Source organism: Mytilus trossulus, chromosome 5 (assembly GCF_036588685.1).
Source record: "Mytilus trossulus isolate FHL-02 chromosome 5, PNRI_Mtr1.1.1.hap1, whole genome shotgun sequence".
Taxonomy (NCBI): Eukaryota; Metazoa; Mollusca; class Bivalvia; order Mytilida; family Mytilidae; genus Mytilus; species Mytilus trossulus.
Window position 1 is genome coordinate 76,070,402 of NC_086377.1, and position 19,326 is coordinate 76,089,727.

A 19,326-nucleotide genomic window follows, 5' to 3' on the forward strand; every position below is an offset into this window, starting at 1 on the left:
TTTGAAAATATTTTGGAAATCATTTTGTACATTTGCTCACGTTTTGACTGATGATTTTAAACATGTGCTACCTGGAACAATTGTTTGATTAGTGACTTGTAAAAATATACAATGATAATTTGTCACCGCAAATGAACATTTATTTACATCAGGTGTTATTCATCTTTGAATGAATGTTTCTACTGATAAGCATGGGGTAACCAAAGTATGTTCCTTTCATTTTTTTTTAAATTGTTTCCAGCTTCTAGTTTTTTTAAGTCTTTGTGCTTCTAAGTCTATTTGTTTATGTTGCAATTTGTAAACAGTTGTTTATATTTTGGTCGCATTATTTTTTTGCCATGGCATTTTCAGTTTGTCTCTTGTGGACAGTTGTCTCATTGACATTCATACCACATCTTCTTTTTATATTTGACTTATGGGTTTGAATAAAACTTTGGTATCTTTTAACTAGTTTCTGTTTTATTAATGGTTGAACTATCAAGATCACTGTGTAGATGCTTCTTTCATTTTGGGGCACAATAAATAAGAACAAAAACCTTTATTTACTTTTGATTTTACCTTTAAGGGTAGTAGAATGCACAAACAGTTTATACATATATACAAACATAAGACAGTTCTTACACACAACGTGCTACAATAATAACATCAACAACAAAACACAACTGTATCATATCATAATTTTTTGTAAATAACAAAGTTTCTATATATGAGGGGCCTCACAAAATCTAATCTCTATTGAATATTATTGAATATAATAAAAATGTTAAAAGGGCAAATCAAACAGAAAGTTGTATAGCATTACGCTTAAACACAAAGAAACAACACATGGTGTAGATAACGGTAGAGACGCACAATTTGTAAGTCCATAAATGTTTTGTGATATGTTCTCAAACACTTTCAAATATTTGATTATATAATATAACCAAACAATTATCACTGATCTATTTGAATTCAAATTCCGTTTTTCTGATGAATGAACAAGAATGTGTCCATAGTCCATGTTCAGTGGACCGTGAAAATCGGGTCAAAACTTTAATTTGGCATTAAAATTAGAAAGATCATATCAAAGGGAACATGTGTACTAAGTTTCAAATTAATGTAACTTTAACTTCGTGAAAAACTACCTTTGACCAAAAACTTTAACCTGAACTTTACACAGGAGACACAGACCAGAACACATAATGGCCCTCTACTATCGTACGTGGGGCATAACCATTATTTCATTTGATATAACAGATAAAATTGAGAAAGGAAATGGTGAATATGCATTACATGCATTTTTGTTCAAAACCTTATTGATGAAGAGACATTTTTATTTACAAGCTTACATTTAAATTAGCTGCTGTCATGTTTTTAGAAATGCACGAAGGACAAGATTCGGTCTCTGATTTAGTTATTTTATATGTGCATACTTTAGTATCCATTAGACTATATAATAACTCGGACACCCCCATAAGAAATGCATGAAGGACAAGATTCGGTCTTTGATTTAGTTATTTCATATGTACATACTTTAGTATCTATTAGACTTAGATTTAGAACTAAATTAACTATTAAGGTATTATTGAACAGCTTTAAGTTATTGATATACAAAGTTACGAATGAAATGAAACTCGTAATTGTAGCTATGTAGGTTTTTTTTCAAAATTTATTAAAATAGTATATATTAAATATTGTATTTAGAGGAGATATTTATATATTTTATGTTTAGTTTATTTACTGGTATCATCTCCATAGTTCAGCTACACACCTGTAATTTTTAACTAGTATAAATACACATGTGTAGCTGCCAAACTAAATTCTGAGTATGACCAAACGTGAAGGGTGAGAAAGTACATACTTTGTGTATCAGTTTAAACTCTTATAAGTTTGAGGTATATAATTGTTGAAAACATGCTGCACAGACTTAAGTTTTGACCTTTGAAAAATAAAAGTGCTAATGAACTTTCCATTCTTGGATACAAATTCATGCGAAACTTCAGTGTAAACATGGTACAGTTAAAGCTGTAAAAGAAGCTGAGAAATTACACTGTCCTGTTTACTGAGAAATCACACTGTCCTGTTTACTGAGAAATCACACTGTCCTGTTTAATGAGAAATTACACTGTCCTGTTTACTGAGAAATCACACTGTCCTGCTTACTGAGAAATTACACCGTCCTGTTTACTGATAAATTGCACTGTTTATATTTACAGAAATGCAACCTTTGTAAATGGGGAATTACAAATATAGACTTATACTTGTATACACATTACAGAAAGAAAGACATATTAATAGCCATTTATTTACAAACAATTTCAATCTAGCAGTTCATCAGTTGATCTCTGTCCAACATGTAAATGGTATTATTTAACTATACAAAAAAAAGTAACTTTACAAATGATGATAAGTTTAAATTTAATTGATTTCTAAACACAGCTGGTTTACCCACCAGCTTAACAAATTAAGTATACTTTACGAGTTTTTACAACGGGTTGATGCAACTACTGGCGGTTGTTACGTTCTAACGGGTATAACCAGCGCAGTAGTTATGACATATCACATGTGCAAATTATCTGTTTACAAAATTATGTATTATCAAAAACACGAAGGTTTGTTCATCTAGACGTATGTGCTCAAACACGCTACATGAATGGATAAAAACTTTTAAATTCCTATTTTTGTACAAACATTTGCTTATGTCGAAAATGGTATACTGAACCTGGTTTCTAGCTAGTTAAACCTCTCACTTGTATAAAAGTCGCATTGAATTCCATTAAATTGACGCCAGTGTGTGAACAAAGTAAATAGACATAATAGGTAAAATTGTCAAAAATAAGGATACAGCAGTAAACATTGTGTTATAGTCTAAATCATTATAAAAAAATCAAAAAGGCATATAGACAAAGCATATTGGCAAAAACGAAAGCGAGAATACAAAAATTTACCATAGCACAATAACAAAATGACTGGCTGTATAACTACTGAGCCACGTCAAATGGATATTGGGATTGTAGGAATCAACTCTCATAAAAGGGGTTAGTACATATTTTAGCTTTTTCCTTACCATACATGACACTCACATATGAAATATGTTTAAGATAAAAGATTGTTATCACTATTACATTGTGATTCATTTACATATTGTAAATTCAGAATTTATTTTGAGGTTTTTATTAATGCGAAAAATGCGACTGAGTAGGTATCGCATTAATAAGAACTCAAATTCTTAAACTGATACATATATTAGTATAAAGATTCTTTTGACATTGTTATAATTACTATCGCTTTTTTGTCCCATTTAAAAAAAAGGCAATAATAAATGCACGCAATAATTTTTGAATTTACAGTGGATTATTGAAGTGACCAAATCGTAATGCCTTGGATTGACAATACTTTCTTCTATTAATTGTTAACTGATGGTTTTCCTAGCTGTTTTTTCTGAAAGAAATTACTTTTATTTTATTTGAAGCATTTATAAAGAGTTGCCATATCTGTGCTAGTAACTTCTGTCTTCTCTATTTGATCTGCTAAATCTGCATAAATTGAGTCTTTTCGTAGGGCTTTGAGAAATTCATTAAATCCCTGTTCATTTTTACGCAACAGCATGTCCATTAAATTCCTGTTCTTTTCCTGTGGTGTTTTACCAGATTCTATCTTCTTCCCATCATCAACTGACACTACCTCTCTTGATATTAGATGATCGACTATGTTCTCGTGTTGTATATCAGTGATGACCTTGAGGTAGTTCTTTTGTAGACGAACTTTATATAATGGAACATTACAAACTGATAAGCCTACAAAATACAAAAAGTTTTTTTTTCTTAAGATAATGCTATTGACCTTTTATGACTAAAGACAAGGTTAAATCCAGAAAAGATATTTGGACCACATTAAATTTATAACGTTTTTTTTGTTTTACATCACTTGATCGATACCTCTTCTGGTGGATTATACACACCCTAAAGTATTATTCGCTCAGTTTTCAGTAATTCGCTACTCACATGATTTTAAACAAACCCTTCTTAAATTTACCGTTTATAATTTTTTTAAATTATGCAGAAACTAACGTTTCAACTCATTCGGGCAAAGTTGGCATTAAATGGATTTGGCCATTTTTCAGTACTTTCAGGTATGTAGCCCTTCTACTGTTTTAGTTTTATTCACCTTTTTTTTTTAAATCTAATGTCTCATGAATAAGTTGAATGCCCACATATAATGATAGATCTTACATTTCTTCATACAAATTGATGATGTATGCTCTGAATTTATCAAACACATATGATAAGCGTTTGACATTTTAAACAGAGCTGGTAAACATACACATTCACAATTTATAGTTAATTGCCAATTTGTTTGTTATTATATTTTCTCTCACTTTGATTTTTTTTATAGTTGACCAAAACTAATGCCTTTGAATTATAAATGTTCACTATTCTTTTCTACAGTTGGATCTAAGAAGCGAAATTCATCTGAGGTCATATTTGCCTGATTCGTAACAGGTACTTAATGAACTGTGACTTCATTATAACCGTAGAAAAGAATCTTGATCTCAATGCCTGAGATCATAATTACTCAATGGTACAATGTCTAAGATCATAGTTACTTAACACAAACTGAAATTCGTCCTGAAAGACTCATCATATATACCAGTGACCTACTTTGGTATGCAAGAAAAGTAGTATACTTATGATTAATTAAATACGACGCAAATGATCTGGTAGATAGTCTTTATAATCAAATACATTATATCTATTTTGAATGAATATATAACAAGATTTTAAAATGTTTTCAGTAAAAATCCTTCTTTGTTTGTGTTTATAATAAACCCTTCAGACATACCTTCATTTTCCGCAGATGCTGATGTTGGACTTGGACTGAAATCACATTTCAAATCATTAGCGATATCTTTGTATCCATAAATACGTAATCCATCAACAAATACACTGTAAGCAGGTTCTCGCATTTTGGTCACAATATCCAGCAATGCTTTGTTCTGATCATCTTGTCCAGCATGTTGTTCAATACGACGTCTGTCATCTACTGATATCACCAGATGTGCCATCATATGGTCTAAAATTTGGCTGGTTTGTACGTCCTGTATGATTCTGTTTTCGTTTTCTCTGATTCTATCTGTAAATGAGCAGATCGGTTTATTAACCAAAATGAAGTTTAGAGGATCATCAAATAAAACAATGCTTTCAATTATCTTACATTATTTTGGTTATAAAATGTTGTTGCCAAAAACATATTATTTTATATAAGAAAACTGCCATGAAATGTATACAAAGATTAAATCAATTTGAATTTCATTCGAAATTTAAAGTAATTAGGTATATATATGTTACAGTAAATAGGTGAAATTAGGAATTACTCATAATTACTAAAATTTAGGAATTACTAGAACACACCCGTGATATCGCGGGTCCGTGACTGAAGTAAGGTATATAACTATGCGCAAGCCTTATTTTAGTATTAGTATTGTCATCTGAGAAAGTCATGCCGATTATAAGATACACAGTTTTTCTCTGCTTTCAAATCTCTCTGTTTGAACCCGTCGAACTGGAACTTATCAATTATTGGTAATATTAATTATTTGGAAAACAAAATGTCCTGGAATGGAGTATTTTTTAATCAACAACATTGTCCTATATTAGTTATAAATAAAGATAAATTATTTGAATCGCTGTTTTACGTCATGTATGCCCACTAACAAATTGAAAACTGTTCTTTATTTTTAGTCTTGTTATCCTAGAAAGTCTTACTGATTAAAATACTACAATAGGTAGCTATTTGACAATTTAGTAGTCAACCCTGTGATTATGACCCGTGTATATAGCATATTAACCCTGAATACACCGTTTGGTGGTGCGCCTGTCAGATGCGGAACGTACAGATTAGGTAATATGTAACAGGTGAATATACTATTAGTATCGGTATCGGACTCGACCCGGAACTTCTTAATTATTGGCAATATTAATTACGTGGAAAACAAAAGGGCCTGGAGTGGTGTAATTTTCAATCTACCCCTTTGTACTATATTAGTGATATATAAAGTTGAATTCTTTGATTCGTCGTTTTTACGTGATGACGGCTGAAAAATTGGACTTCGTAATTTTAGTATTATAGATATGTAATTACTGATGCACTTGTAAATACAAGAAATTCCTGAAACTGTCCAGTTATTACCAGTAATCACTAAATTTCAAATGAACTTTGACCGTTATGGAATAACCGTTTCACAAATGATATCGGATATGTTCCTTACGTCGTAACTTCAATCCCCTTCCCTTTCATGAATTTGACCTACCGAATTAGACTATTTACCGGATTTGTAATCACATAAGCAACACGACGGGTGCCGCATGTGGAACAGGATCTGCTTACCCTTCCGGAGCACCTGAGATCACCCCTAGTTTTTGGTGGGGTTCGTGTTGTTTATTCTTTAGTTTTCTATGTTGTGTCATGTGTACCATTGTTTTTCTGTTTGTCTTTTTCATTTTTAGCCATGGCGTTGTCAGTTTGTTTTAGATTTACGAGTTTGACTGTCCCTTTGGTGTCTTTCGTCCCTCTTTTACATCTATTTCCTAACTGTTAAAATAATGTTGTAGTATGCAAAAGTTGCCATTCTATAATATACCTTGATGTTAAGGCCAACTGAAATTAATTAGATTTTCATCCAAAGTTTTGAAAAAAATGAGGCGGGTGGGAGGATTTTATTTTTTTAATTTTATTTGATATGACCATCTTGTGACGTGAACTTAATATATATGCAAGTGTTATAATTAACTTATATCATGTACATGTGTATACATGTATAAAGAATGGTACATAATTTTTCAAATTCTTAAATATATATATCTCTGATTGGCAACTACTGTTGTACATGTAATTTGCCTTTTCAGAATCTAAAGGACTCTCGGTAATCTCGTTGTTCGTACACCAAAATGAAAATAACGTTACGCCATTGGTTGAATTTCAATTGTTTAGGAGGTTTTTAACCAATCACAACGTTTTGGTGTACGCTTTTGAAAAAAATACCTAGAATTCTTAAGATTCTTGTATATTAAATTAAGTACATCAATTGGTGCATCAACTGTTACAGGTTACTGCCATAATGAGTAGAAAATGCCATTCTGCCCTATTTTTTTTATTTAAATCCAGTCTAAACAAAAATACCCCTATCTAAAGAAGGATTATCCCTCTTTACAGGTATAATAATCATATAGAGGGTTTGTTCCGAACCTGTTCTTTTATTGGTATTGGGACAGAGGGTGTTTGGTGTTTTTCAACAATTACAATAACCATGGGTATATTTAAGGGCTTTCTATAACACAATGTGTATGTTTGCCGACTTTTTGAACTCAAATTACGGTCATAGATCTAACACGTTCGTTCTTGTGTCAATTTCTTTAATCCAGTTTAGTTTTTGTACCAATGTGGTCCTCAATTCTTTCGCTTTGGAAATCATTCACAGCCCAAAATTGATGACACAAAGTCAATAAATTATAAAAAAAATCCACGGTTTTCTAATGACAGAGGGGCGGGCGGGGATGAAAATCTATCAATTAATTGTTGAAAATGGTAGATGAAAAAAACATATTTACAGAAGAGTTTTTTGTACAATGACAAATGTGATCGAGTCTTAAAGCCAAAGGAGATGCTGAACAATATAATCAGCAGGTTAAGCATTTTGTTTGAAAATAAAAAAATAAATAAAAAAAAGACAACAGATGATTATAATCAAATCTCTGAAGTAGAAGCCTTATTACATGAGATCTTGATGCCAAAAGCTCAAAGTTACTCCTTATAAGATCACTATCCATATGAGTTGCATAGCTTACAATATGAACACAAATGCATTTAATGTTTTGTTTATAATCAGACAAACTCAACATTACAGTCCTGTTGTGACATTTGTATCCGTTCAGAATGCATCAACGGGGATACCATACAAGTGCCTCAAACTTATCAAAGAAAGCGGAAAAGATGCTTGTCCGGAGCATCTAAATTTTGCGCCCTGTTTATGTCAGGTATAACGTAACTTTTCCCATTCCTAGTATTGATAGAGGACGTGGGAATCCAAGAAGTCTTTTCTGTTTAGTTTTGGAACATGAACAGACAAATGAATAATTTAAGCTTTGCTCAAACGATGGAATTTTAAATGGATCTGTCTCTAGGAATTTATTCACGTTCTCAGCAATAGTTGGAGTTAAAAGTTAGGAAAGCAGGGTGTCTACAGTCAGTCGGAGATTGGCAGGGATTTGCAAAGTGTGCATGCAAAACAGGTTGTGAACGAAAGACATGCAACTGTGTCAAGTCTAATGTAATTGATTAGTAATTACAGGTATTTACTGAATTGTTTAGTAATTACATTTAATTCCTAATTTCACCTATTTACTGTAATATATATAAAGTAGACATTGCATAATTAAAAGTCACATGGTAATTAACTGTTTACCTCTTAACCAATACTTTTGTATTGCAATGAACATGCATTTTTGTATTGGTCATTCCGATATACCAAAAACCAATACCTGAGAGATATATTATCAATTTTAACAATTATAACACCGCAAAGCCTATCTGAAGTTTTCAGAGGATAAGAGGAAATACAAAACATGTCAGTATATTATATTGATGTCAATAAGTTCAGAAAGAATCATCATGTAAAATTATCAGTATGGAATGGACGGTTGACAACATATACCCTTCCAGTTTATGTATCTTTCTGTTTTGGATTTTTTTTCTACTTTTTCCTGCAGCAAGTGTTTTCGAAGATGTCATCACTTTACGTTATTGAGCAAGTATTAGGCAATTAGTGACCAAGGTCTGGTTGGGCAATAACTTAATAGGTCAGACAATGGCGGTAGAGAAGAGATTTTTGCTTAACCATATGGTGATGTACAATAGACCAACTTTGTTTTAGATATTTGCCTGATTGTATGTAATTTCATTCAACAAACATAACGACAGGGGCATTGTAAAATAATAGGCAAACCTATTTTTGCACTGACTTTATATATTTCTGTTATAAACATGATCAACCTAGGAAATACATATTTCCTGTACTGAATAACTGATTTACACAGTAGTTTTTTTTATTAACTCACACCCTTCATATAGTATTACCTGTAACAATTTCTACTGCTTTAAGTGTATTGGGATCAACGTCCTTTACAACCTCCTTTAAACACCTTGCTCCTTTACCAATATCTACAAAAACTTGCTCAAGTACCCGTATTGTAGGTTTCACTGTTCTGTCTTTCCTCCATGCAAACAAGACTTCCTTATTCTGTGCTGTCAAATCACGATCACGTTTCACTTTAATACTCTCTATCTCTTCTACAGAAAGTCCAAGTTCTATTCCTAGTTGAAGAACTATATTGCCAACCAGCGGTGCTAATCTATCTAAAATTTCGTCTGATGGAATACAGTCTAGAATATCGTCAGGAATACCTATATGGAATAAGAAATAAAATATATCTACAGAGAATTTGTCAAAACTAATTAAAGACTCAAATTGCAGTGTTCCCCTAAATGCTTTTTAAAATAATGGATATTGTTTAACCTCGACAGTTAAATGTGTGTTAATCTTGTGAGAACTAAATTTTAAAACTTTGCATTTATTTTCCAGCTGGTGCTACAAATCAAATATTTTTATTGTATTAACATGATTAAGCATTTGCATTCGATTCATGCTCTCTTGAAAGGAGACCATAGCTGAAACTGGAAAGAGGACCCTTTTATTTCATCTATAATTATTCAAGGGTATGTTCTTTATTCGTTATATTTGACCTCAAACTTATAATTATTTTCTCATCCCAATTCTCATTAGGGTCTACTGGGTAATTCTTGAAGGGTATTGATCAGCATTTAAGAGAGCATTAAAAATCAATGATTATTATTTGTTTTTTGTCCATGGATTTATGATTTTTGAACAGCGGTATACTACTGTTGCCTTTATTACTGGCATTTCATTCACTTGCTAAGTTTATATGTTTGTGTTTAAAATGACTAAGCTTCTAAGTTTTGGAAAATTGGTAAAAACCTTCCCCACATGTTACAGTTTTTTTTCTATCTACTGTAATATAATAATCTAATAGGGCTATAAGACAAAAAAATCATTGTAATCGTATGTTCTATGTCTAGCCATAACAGCCATGTTTGTTGACAGAACAACATTTAAGCTGCATTCTCAGAGGAATATTCACTCTAAGTTTTGTTGAAATTGGTTCAATACTTTCTGACGAGGTGACGATCGTGATAAAAGTAGACGACTGGCAAAGTAATTAGTCAATGACACAGATAAAGTTCATCGTAGTTAATTTCCACAGGTAAAACAATTCAAAACCAGATGCTCTGCAGGGAGCAGCTTTATATAACCGCAGAGGTCGAACTCTGAACAGTTGGGGCAAGTATGGACACAACATTCAAGCTTGATACAGCTCTGAATTTGGATTGTGATCAAATAGTTGACACAGCAAAGGTTTCTGACACATAATGAATGTGATCTGATGAACTTTGAGCAATACACTAAGCTGTTGAATATAAATCCCCTCAAAAACAAATATTTGAAGAAAAATTCTTATTAATTTCGGAAATCTGAAATGAATTTTTTTTTACCACAATCCCTCCCCATTTTTTATCACCTCCCTTAATCCCTTATTCCAAAAAAAAAACTCAATTCCAATTTCTAATTATGTTTGCAACAATAACTACTCATTTAAATACATCATAAAGTATTAAAATATAAAATAACTTAGTCATGGTTAAAATTAATATTAATTAGGCCACACCAATTTAATTTCTTGTTCTACGGATTTTTGGACTCCAAAATTTGGGGCGAGCGAGCGATTTGAAAATTTTAATAAAAAAAAATTTAATTTGCAAATTTTTGAGGCGAAGCTTGAAAAGTAAAGGCGAGCGATTATAATTTTTTTTTGTAAACATAAAATAGTAGGTTTTGACTATATTAAAACTTGATTAATCACTTGTACTTTTACATTTCTTTAATTTCTAAAGGAGTTTTTCCCTGTTGACCAAGAAATAATTAAATCTGGTCTATGTACAAATGTATTAATCTGGTATTAAATAGTCAAAAATATCCAAGAATTTTGTATTATTCCTGGACTTTAACCATATTAAATTAACACATTTACTTTAACAGTTTAATATTATTCAAAATAAGTGGACCCCTCTTTTAGAAAAAGTTTTATAAAATAAGATGTAACTCTCCTCTTTTTGAGTACAAAATTCTAAGTTTTCAAAGGTTTTTTATAGAAGTACTATACAGATCCTTGGTATTTTTATTTTATTTTCTGCATCAGTAAAATGACCCCTTGTCTGAGGGAGGGTTGTTCTCAACCTGATAATAACAAACACAGGTCAGCGTACGGCCTTTTACACAGGGCTTTGATACAGACCAAACAGCAATCTATAAAGGACCCCAAAATTATAAGCTTACACAATTCGAACAGGAAAAACCAACGATCTAAACGGGAAAATACCAATGAACAACATCAATAAACGATAACTGCTGCATGGCCCCTGAATCAATCAGGACAGGTGCAGAAACATGCAGCGGCTATGGATAGTTTTGTTTCGCCAGCATTCAATATAATTGCAGTTGAAGGCAAATCCTTCAGAAGTTCTTTGTACTTTATTCTAACAACGAACATTGTTTTTATCGGGAATTTAAGTAAGGGGGAAAGAAACCAATTTTTTGTTACAGGTATTTACGCTGCTATAAATTTATATCGGAGCACTCTTACTTTGGATAAATAGGTTTCATGCTGAAACAAATATTCTCACAGATATTTACACAGTGTGATGGGGTGTTTTTATGTTTAAAATCGGAATATACAGGTTAGACTGTGATTTTAAAAACAAATGATGATATCTTTTTATAATATTTAGCAAAAAAAACATGATTACATTTCCGGATGCGGGAAGCGGGAATATAAAAAGAAATAAAAAAAATCTGTTTTGAAAAAAATAGGTGCGGGCAGGTCCGTCGAACAAGGAATCAAATTGGTGTGGCCTTAACAATAACTTCTAAAAATAAATTTACAGCTACACATCTCAAGACAATTATCACATCATTTAACATAATTGTCAAGCATCCAAGGGAGGTAATCAAGTAATCAAACATAGATATAACAGTTTTTTTAAAGTTTTAATTGGATTACCTCCCTTACACTGCTTTTAAATTGTCTAAATTGTCCTTTCACAAGAAAAACCCTTGCTTCACCCCTGTTTGCCCCTAATTGCTTAATGATTTGATACATTACCCCCTATAACCATCCCTTTGTAGTATGGAAACTTATGGTATAGTTTCAGAGAGATTTATACACTTAAACACTGGTTATTGACTTAAAACTACAAACTGCTTATTTAGGCCCCTTTTTGGCCCCTCACTAATTGAAACCCTACTTGGAGTAAGAACCCCAAAACTCAATTCCAGTCTTTCCTTTGTAGTAAGAAACCTTGTAGTATAATATGAGAGAGATGCATACACTTTACCACAAGTTATTGTCAGTAAACTAGAAAAATGCTTCATTTCTGCCCTTTTTGGCCCCTTATTCCTAAATGATCAGGGATATTAACTCCAAACTGACACCAAACCTGCCCTTCATTACAAGGAAACTTGTGGTACAATGTCAGAGAGATTCATACAGTAAAACATAAGTTATTGTCCCCGAATTCCTTGACTGTTTGCCCAATAACCCTTAAAAGAAATCCCAACCTTCTACTTTATGGTATGAACATTGTGGTAATTGAAATACTTACACACAACTTATTGTTCTGAAACTAGATAAATGTATGTGTTGGGCCCTTTTTGGCCCCCAATTCCTAAACCGATATGACCATAACCCCTGAATCGAAACCAACCTTCCTTTTGTTGTTATAAACATTGTGTTAATATTTTATGGATTTCTTTTTACTTATATTAAAGTTATTATCCGGAAACCATCCTTTTTCGGACGACGATGACGTGATACCAGTCAATATACGGCCGCAGTTTAGTTCATGTTCACGTTGTTTGGTGTCGACTGTAAAAGTAGATTATGAAGATGAGGTATAAGGATATGAAAGGGGGACTACAAAAAAAAGGCATTTAATCACTGAACTTAGTGCCCCGCTAAAAGTTGGAATATACTAATTGGAATAAATTCAGGGAGGCAGTCATGACTTTTCAATTTTAAAACCAAATCCCGCATGAAAGATAAACATCTGTAAAGAGAGTGATTGAATTTTGAAAGAATGCTCTAATACTGCTTTGTTATTACACAAACAGCCAAACATCTCCAAAGGGATTAATTATAATTCGAAGGTATGTGCTTACTGCTTTGTAATCAAACAAGATACATAACAATATGATAAATGTCCTGTACCAAGTCAGGAATATGGCAGTTCTGATCTCATAGTTCGTTTCTGTGTATGTTGCATTGTCTTTTGTTTTTGTTGCACTTCAGTGTTCTGTTGTTTTGTTGTTTTCCTGTTATAGTTGATGTGTTTCCCTCGGTTTTAGTTTTTAATCCGGATTTGTTTTCCTCTTATAGTTGATGCTTTTCCCTCGGTTTTAGTTTTTAATCCGGATTTGTTTTCTCTCAATTGATTAATGACTTTTGAACAGCGGTCTACTACTGTTGCCTTTATTTATAAAGATAATAACATTATGATTACTGGTAAATCCCATGAAATATAAAAAATCCAAGTTGCACAGTTATGTAAAAAGGAATCAAGATGACTAATTGTTAAATAATCTACCCTTTATCAGATATTGTACCAAGGTAAGCATACCATTTATGATTTATACGATACAGAACATTAAGACAGAGGTCTTTTTTATTATGTCATATAAAGACCTTTAGATATCAAAATACTTACCAGATTTCACTTGTTTTCTCCGACGTACCTGAAAATATGATAATTGTTAACATCAATTTATTTCAGAGTGGTAAGTTAAATCTATCATTTATCCATGTTATCTGAAAACAAGCTCATACAGTTATTACAGAAGTAAAGGGCTCAGACCAGATTCAAAAGAAATGTTCAAATTATTCATTGTTAAGGGCATTAGCTATGATCAATACCCACATTCAATACTTTAAACTAATTGCCAATTGAATGGTTACACATGTATTAAACGTGTTCAGCTTAAAAAAGTAAAAAAAAGTGGAGAATGTGTCCCCATCGACACAGATGATGCCCCAGCTTGCATACAATATTATAAAGGGACATAACTAAAGAACAATAAAAGTGACGCTACCCAAATTTGTACTTTATCTGAGTTTTATGGTAAAAAGTATTGTGTGAGGGTTTCATAATTTTTAGTTGGGGCAAACTTAAGTTAAAAAGCATTTTGTATAAGTTTAAAAACATTTGGTTGAGGCAAACTTAAGTTAGAGAATGGAAACTTCAAATTTTGTAATTCTTTCCATTGATAATGGGGCATAACTCTAGAACGGTTAGAGTGACGCTATCAAAGTAAACTTGATCTGTATGTTGTGGTAATAAGCATTGTGTATAAGTTTCATAATATTTGGTTGAGACAAGCTTAAGTTAAATAACAGAAACTAAATTTTTTGCATTTTTTCCATTTATAAAGGGCATAACTCTAGAATGGTTATAGTGACGCCTCTAAAATTCAACGTTGATATGTGTTTTGTGGTAATAAGCATTGTATATAAGTTTCATAACATTTGGTTGAGGCAAACTCAAGTAAGAGAACTGAAACCAATGTTGGGACGTACGGACGTACGTACAGATGGACAAGGGTTAAAATTAATTCACGGGGGCATAAAAATTGTAAACATTGGAAATGACACAAGGGTGAACCATTTGGTATATGGATTGGATCCATAACAAAATATTATTATACAGTTAACAAAAACTATATTTAACATTTTTTTTAAACCTATAATATGAAATCAAGCAGACCTACAAAGATCCAATTGCACATAGTCAATATCTATTTATATTTATACATAGATATAAAAAGATGTGGCCAAAGAGACAACTCTCCATCCAAATTTGTAAAAGTAAATAAAGGCAACAGTAGTATACCGCTATTCAAAACTCATAAATCCATGGACAAAAAAACAAAATCGGGGTAACAAACCAAAACCGAGCGAAACGCATTAAATATAAGAGGAGAACAACGACACAACACCGAAACGCAACACACACAGAAACGGACCAAGAATCAGACAAAACACCACGAGACTAACCAAAATAACATGAAAACCAAATACATGAATTTGGGATAGACAAGTACCGTGCCACGTCTTATCTCAATATCTCAAAAATAAGAAGAAACACAAACGACTCAACGTTAAAATGCAACACACAGAGAAACGAACAATAATATAACAATGACCATCTTCCTGACTTGGTACAGGACACTTTTAAAGGGGAATAAAAGTGGTGGGTTGAACCTGGTTTTATGGCATGCCAAACCTCGCACTTTAATGGCAAAGTTAAATATAACATTGAAATGACAACATAATATTACAGGACTACAATACAAATAAATAGGAGAACATATTAGACAAAGAAAAACATGATTAATAGATAACAAAAAGCATCATGTTTAAAATTCAATACGCCAAAAACACGCCTTGTCCACACAAGACTCACCAGTGACGCCCAGATATAAAAGATCGAAAGTGAAAAAACTACAAAGTTGTACAAGCACTGAAGATCAAAAGTTGAAAAGGTTTCGCCAAATACGGCATTGTTTTTATGCTCGGGATAAGAACATTCTTATTATATAGAACAATTCATGCTATTGCAAACAGTAAATTTTATCAAATGAATATGAAAGAGATATACACAAAGAAACTGAAGTATTAACTAATTACAGAAAACTAAACCTGAATACATAACGCCTAGATATAAAAGGAGGTCATCTCAATGGTTAATTAGACTAGAATATACACGAAAAGCTAATACATATTATCAAGTCTATGCATTGTTAATTGTTTATGTAAAGTTTTTGTAATTTGGATATACGTGTTTGTAAATTTAATTCAAATATGAGAATTTGAGTCAAATTGGTGAACATAAATTTGACAGCTAATGTCTGTTTAAAAACTTTACTATCTCATCCTTTCCAAGCATAATACAACAAGCTGAAATGTCTCGCCTGCTTTACTTATCTTGATTGCATTTATGTTGACCATGTTGTGAGTCTGTAATTTGAAGGTTTTACTCAAAGATTGATATCATATAATCTTAACCTTATCAAAGATCAATGTAGAAAAGTATCACAAAAGTACCATACTCAAAAACAAATTAAATGAAAAGCTGCGCCACGAGCTCATGATACGCTCGTTGTCTTGTGTGTGAAGTATTATGCAATAATCATAATAGTTTCTGAGATACGGTGCGACACGTGAAAACCCCCCTTTTTTTTTACAAAACTCATTCACTCTAAATTTTGAATCATCACCAAAATGTATACTGATCTTTAGATTAATATAAGTAAGAAGTGTGTAAAGTTTTAGCAATAATCATTAATGGTTTTTGAAATACGGTGCGACATGGATAAACCCCCTATTTTTCACCAAAAAGTATACAGATCGTTTGACCATCATAAGAAACAACTATGTTAAGTTTCATGAAATTTGGATAAGTGGTTCTCAAGTTACGGTGCTACATGTGGACGCCGAACATTTGTATAAAATTTTGACGGGCGTATAAAACGGGACGTTCATCAAAGTTGACAAATCTAAACGATATCAATCAACTTAAAAAGTGAAAACTAGAGGCCACATTCATGACTCATGTACAGGCATTTTCCCGAAGACGAATTTGTTATATCCGGTGTATAGCCAGTTAAACCTCACACTTGTATGACAGTAGTTTATAGTTCCGGTAAATTGAGTAACTCAAACAGAAGTAAAAAGGTCAATATGACAATAATTAAGATCTAGCAGCCTAAACTATATAAACATTCATCACAGACATACAACACAACTAACTAAAATATTCAAACAAAAATACAAATTAATGTAGCAAAGACGTAAAAAAAAAGAAAAAATAGTAGATACTAAATTACAAATTCCACAAAAAACATAAATAAAAGTGTTTGGTTATATAACATGTATAGTATAAGAACTTTCTCGATAAGTAAACACTAAGGAAATATAGTTACAAGGGTAAACAAAATAGAATGACACTGCAGGATAACAAATGTTTTAAGTTGATGAAAAGTGGAAGTTAAACAGAAGTTTGTTTGTCAAAGTAATAATTTGAAGCGTTGTTTTTTAAATCTCAAACATGTCAAATAGGTCAAAAACAGATACGTAAACACTAGGGAAATATAGTTAAACAAGGGTAAACAAAATTGACACTGCAGGATAACAAATGTAATTATAATCATGGTACCTTTGATAACTATTTACACCACTGGGTCGATGCCACTGCTCTTCAACTTTGTACTTGTTTGGCTTTATAAATATTGTGATATGAGCGTCACTGATGAGTCTTATGTAGACGAACGCGCGTCTGGCGTACTTAATTATAATCCTTGTACCTTTGATAAATATTTACACAACTGGGTCAATGCCACTGCTGGTGGACCTTTCGTCCCCGAGGGCATCACCAGCCCAGTAGTCAACATTTCGGTGTTGACATCAATATCAATAATATGGTAATTTTTATAAATTTCCTGTTTACAAAACTTTAAAATTTTGGAAAAACTAAGGATTTTCTCATGCCAGGCATAGATTACCTTAGCCGATTTGGCACAACTTTTTGGGAATTTTGGATCCTCAATGCTCTTCAACTTTGTACTTGTTTGGTTTTATAAATATTTTGATATGCGCGTCACTGATGAGTCTTATGTAGATGAAACGCGCTTCTGGCGTACTAAATTATAATTCTGGTACCTTTGATAACTATTTTCAGTTGATGAAAAGTAGGAAATTAAATAGAAGTATTTTGTCAAAGTAGTATTCTGAAGCGTTAATTTTCAAATCTCAATTAGGTCAGAAACAGAGACTTTTGCAAAATTTGACAAAATAGTATTGATTTTAACCAAATTAATGCCTAGGAAACATAGAGTGCTGGCGTCGACAAACTAAATATGTGTGTCAGATATGTAAAATGCCGTGACAAAGATTAAGCTAAAATAATTTTTTTTCGACGCCTATGATCTTATAAAAAAGAAGATGTGGTATGATTGTCAATGAGACAACTGTCCTAAAGAGACCAAAATGACACAAACATTAACAACTATAGGTCACCGTAAGGCCTTCAACAATGAGCAAAGCCCATACCGCATAGTTAGCTATAAAAGCCTTATCCATTTTCAATGAGTTTTCATAGAAAATCAAAACGCTATTTGTGACGTCATGAACAGAGCGCTAGTACGTAAATAAAAAAAAAAGTTATATTTTCGATATTGTCATTGTATAAGCTATGATTCATTTTTGTATTGGTCAATTAATCCTAATTATAAATTTTAGCCAGAAATAGGGGCCATTTAAGGACCTTATCAATTTGCTCTTGATACAATATTTTGGCTTCTGTCCAAATTTAATAAAATTCCAAGAAGATTTGAAAAAGTCTAATAAAACTACAGATTCAACCCAAATGCTGACGCCGCCGACGCCAACACCGGATTCTATGATCGCTATGTTTCGCTTTCGCAGGATCGACAAAAAACCTGATGGCAGTATGTAATGATAGAGAATCATATCAAAATTCATAAGATCATAAGAAGCAAATAAAGTGAAAACTGAAGTTAAATTGAAAGATTCACAACTTCAAAACAAAGTAGAATCTTTAACTTAATATGATATTGCAAACATGTCTCTATTAAGTCTTGGTACTTTCCGATGATATTTTAGGTCCAGGTCAGAAGAACACTACAGAACAGACAATTTCACAATAAAACCACACCATATGCCAGTTAAAGAAATATATGAAAAGATAAATACAATTGCATCAGTCCATTGCAGTAATTACTTACCACACATAATTTATGTGTTGTTATTTCCATTTCTCTCAATCCGTTGTCCAATTCTGCGAAACTGATTTCATTATTCTCTTTCAAATGAATAAGCGTCAAAAATTTAACCATCTGTGTATTTGTTGGGTAATTCTCTACCATATCACTCCATACCATCTCGTCCATTCCAAGATGGAGAGCCAATTCATGTAGCATATGTGCCTCACAATGATTAGACAGACGAAGCAACTCTGTGTTACTTGGGATCTGAGATAATGCATCTTCACTCAAACCTAAAACGAATTTCAAAACACATACATATATGAATTATAAACAAGAATGTGTCCAAAGTACACGAATGCCCCACTCGCACTATCATTTTC

At 32.2% G+C, this 19,326-nt stretch overlaps 1 protein-coding gene across 1 annotated transcript in view; it reads right to left on the minus strand.

The window, feature by feature from the left end:
• Positions 1-576: 576 nt before the first annotated feature.
• Positions 577-19,326, minus strand: part of LOC134718317 (uncharacterized) — a 402,856-nt gene continuing 384,106 nt past the window's right edge. The window contains exons 7-11 of the mRNA XM_063580812.1: positions 18,965-19,236; positions 13,873-13,900; positions 9,112-9,438; positions 4,822-5,112; positions 577-3,776 (exon numbers count right to left, since the gene is read on the minus strand). Of these exons, the coding sequence (XP_063436882.1) occupies positions 3,442-3,776; positions 4,822-5,112; positions 9,112-9,438; positions 13,873-13,900; positions 18,965-19,236 (1,253 nt within the window). The 3' untranslated portion in view covers positions 577-3,441. The remainder of the gene's footprint in view (positions 3,777-4,821; positions 5,113-9,111; positions 9,439-13,872; positions 13,901-18,964; positions 19,237-19,326) is intronic.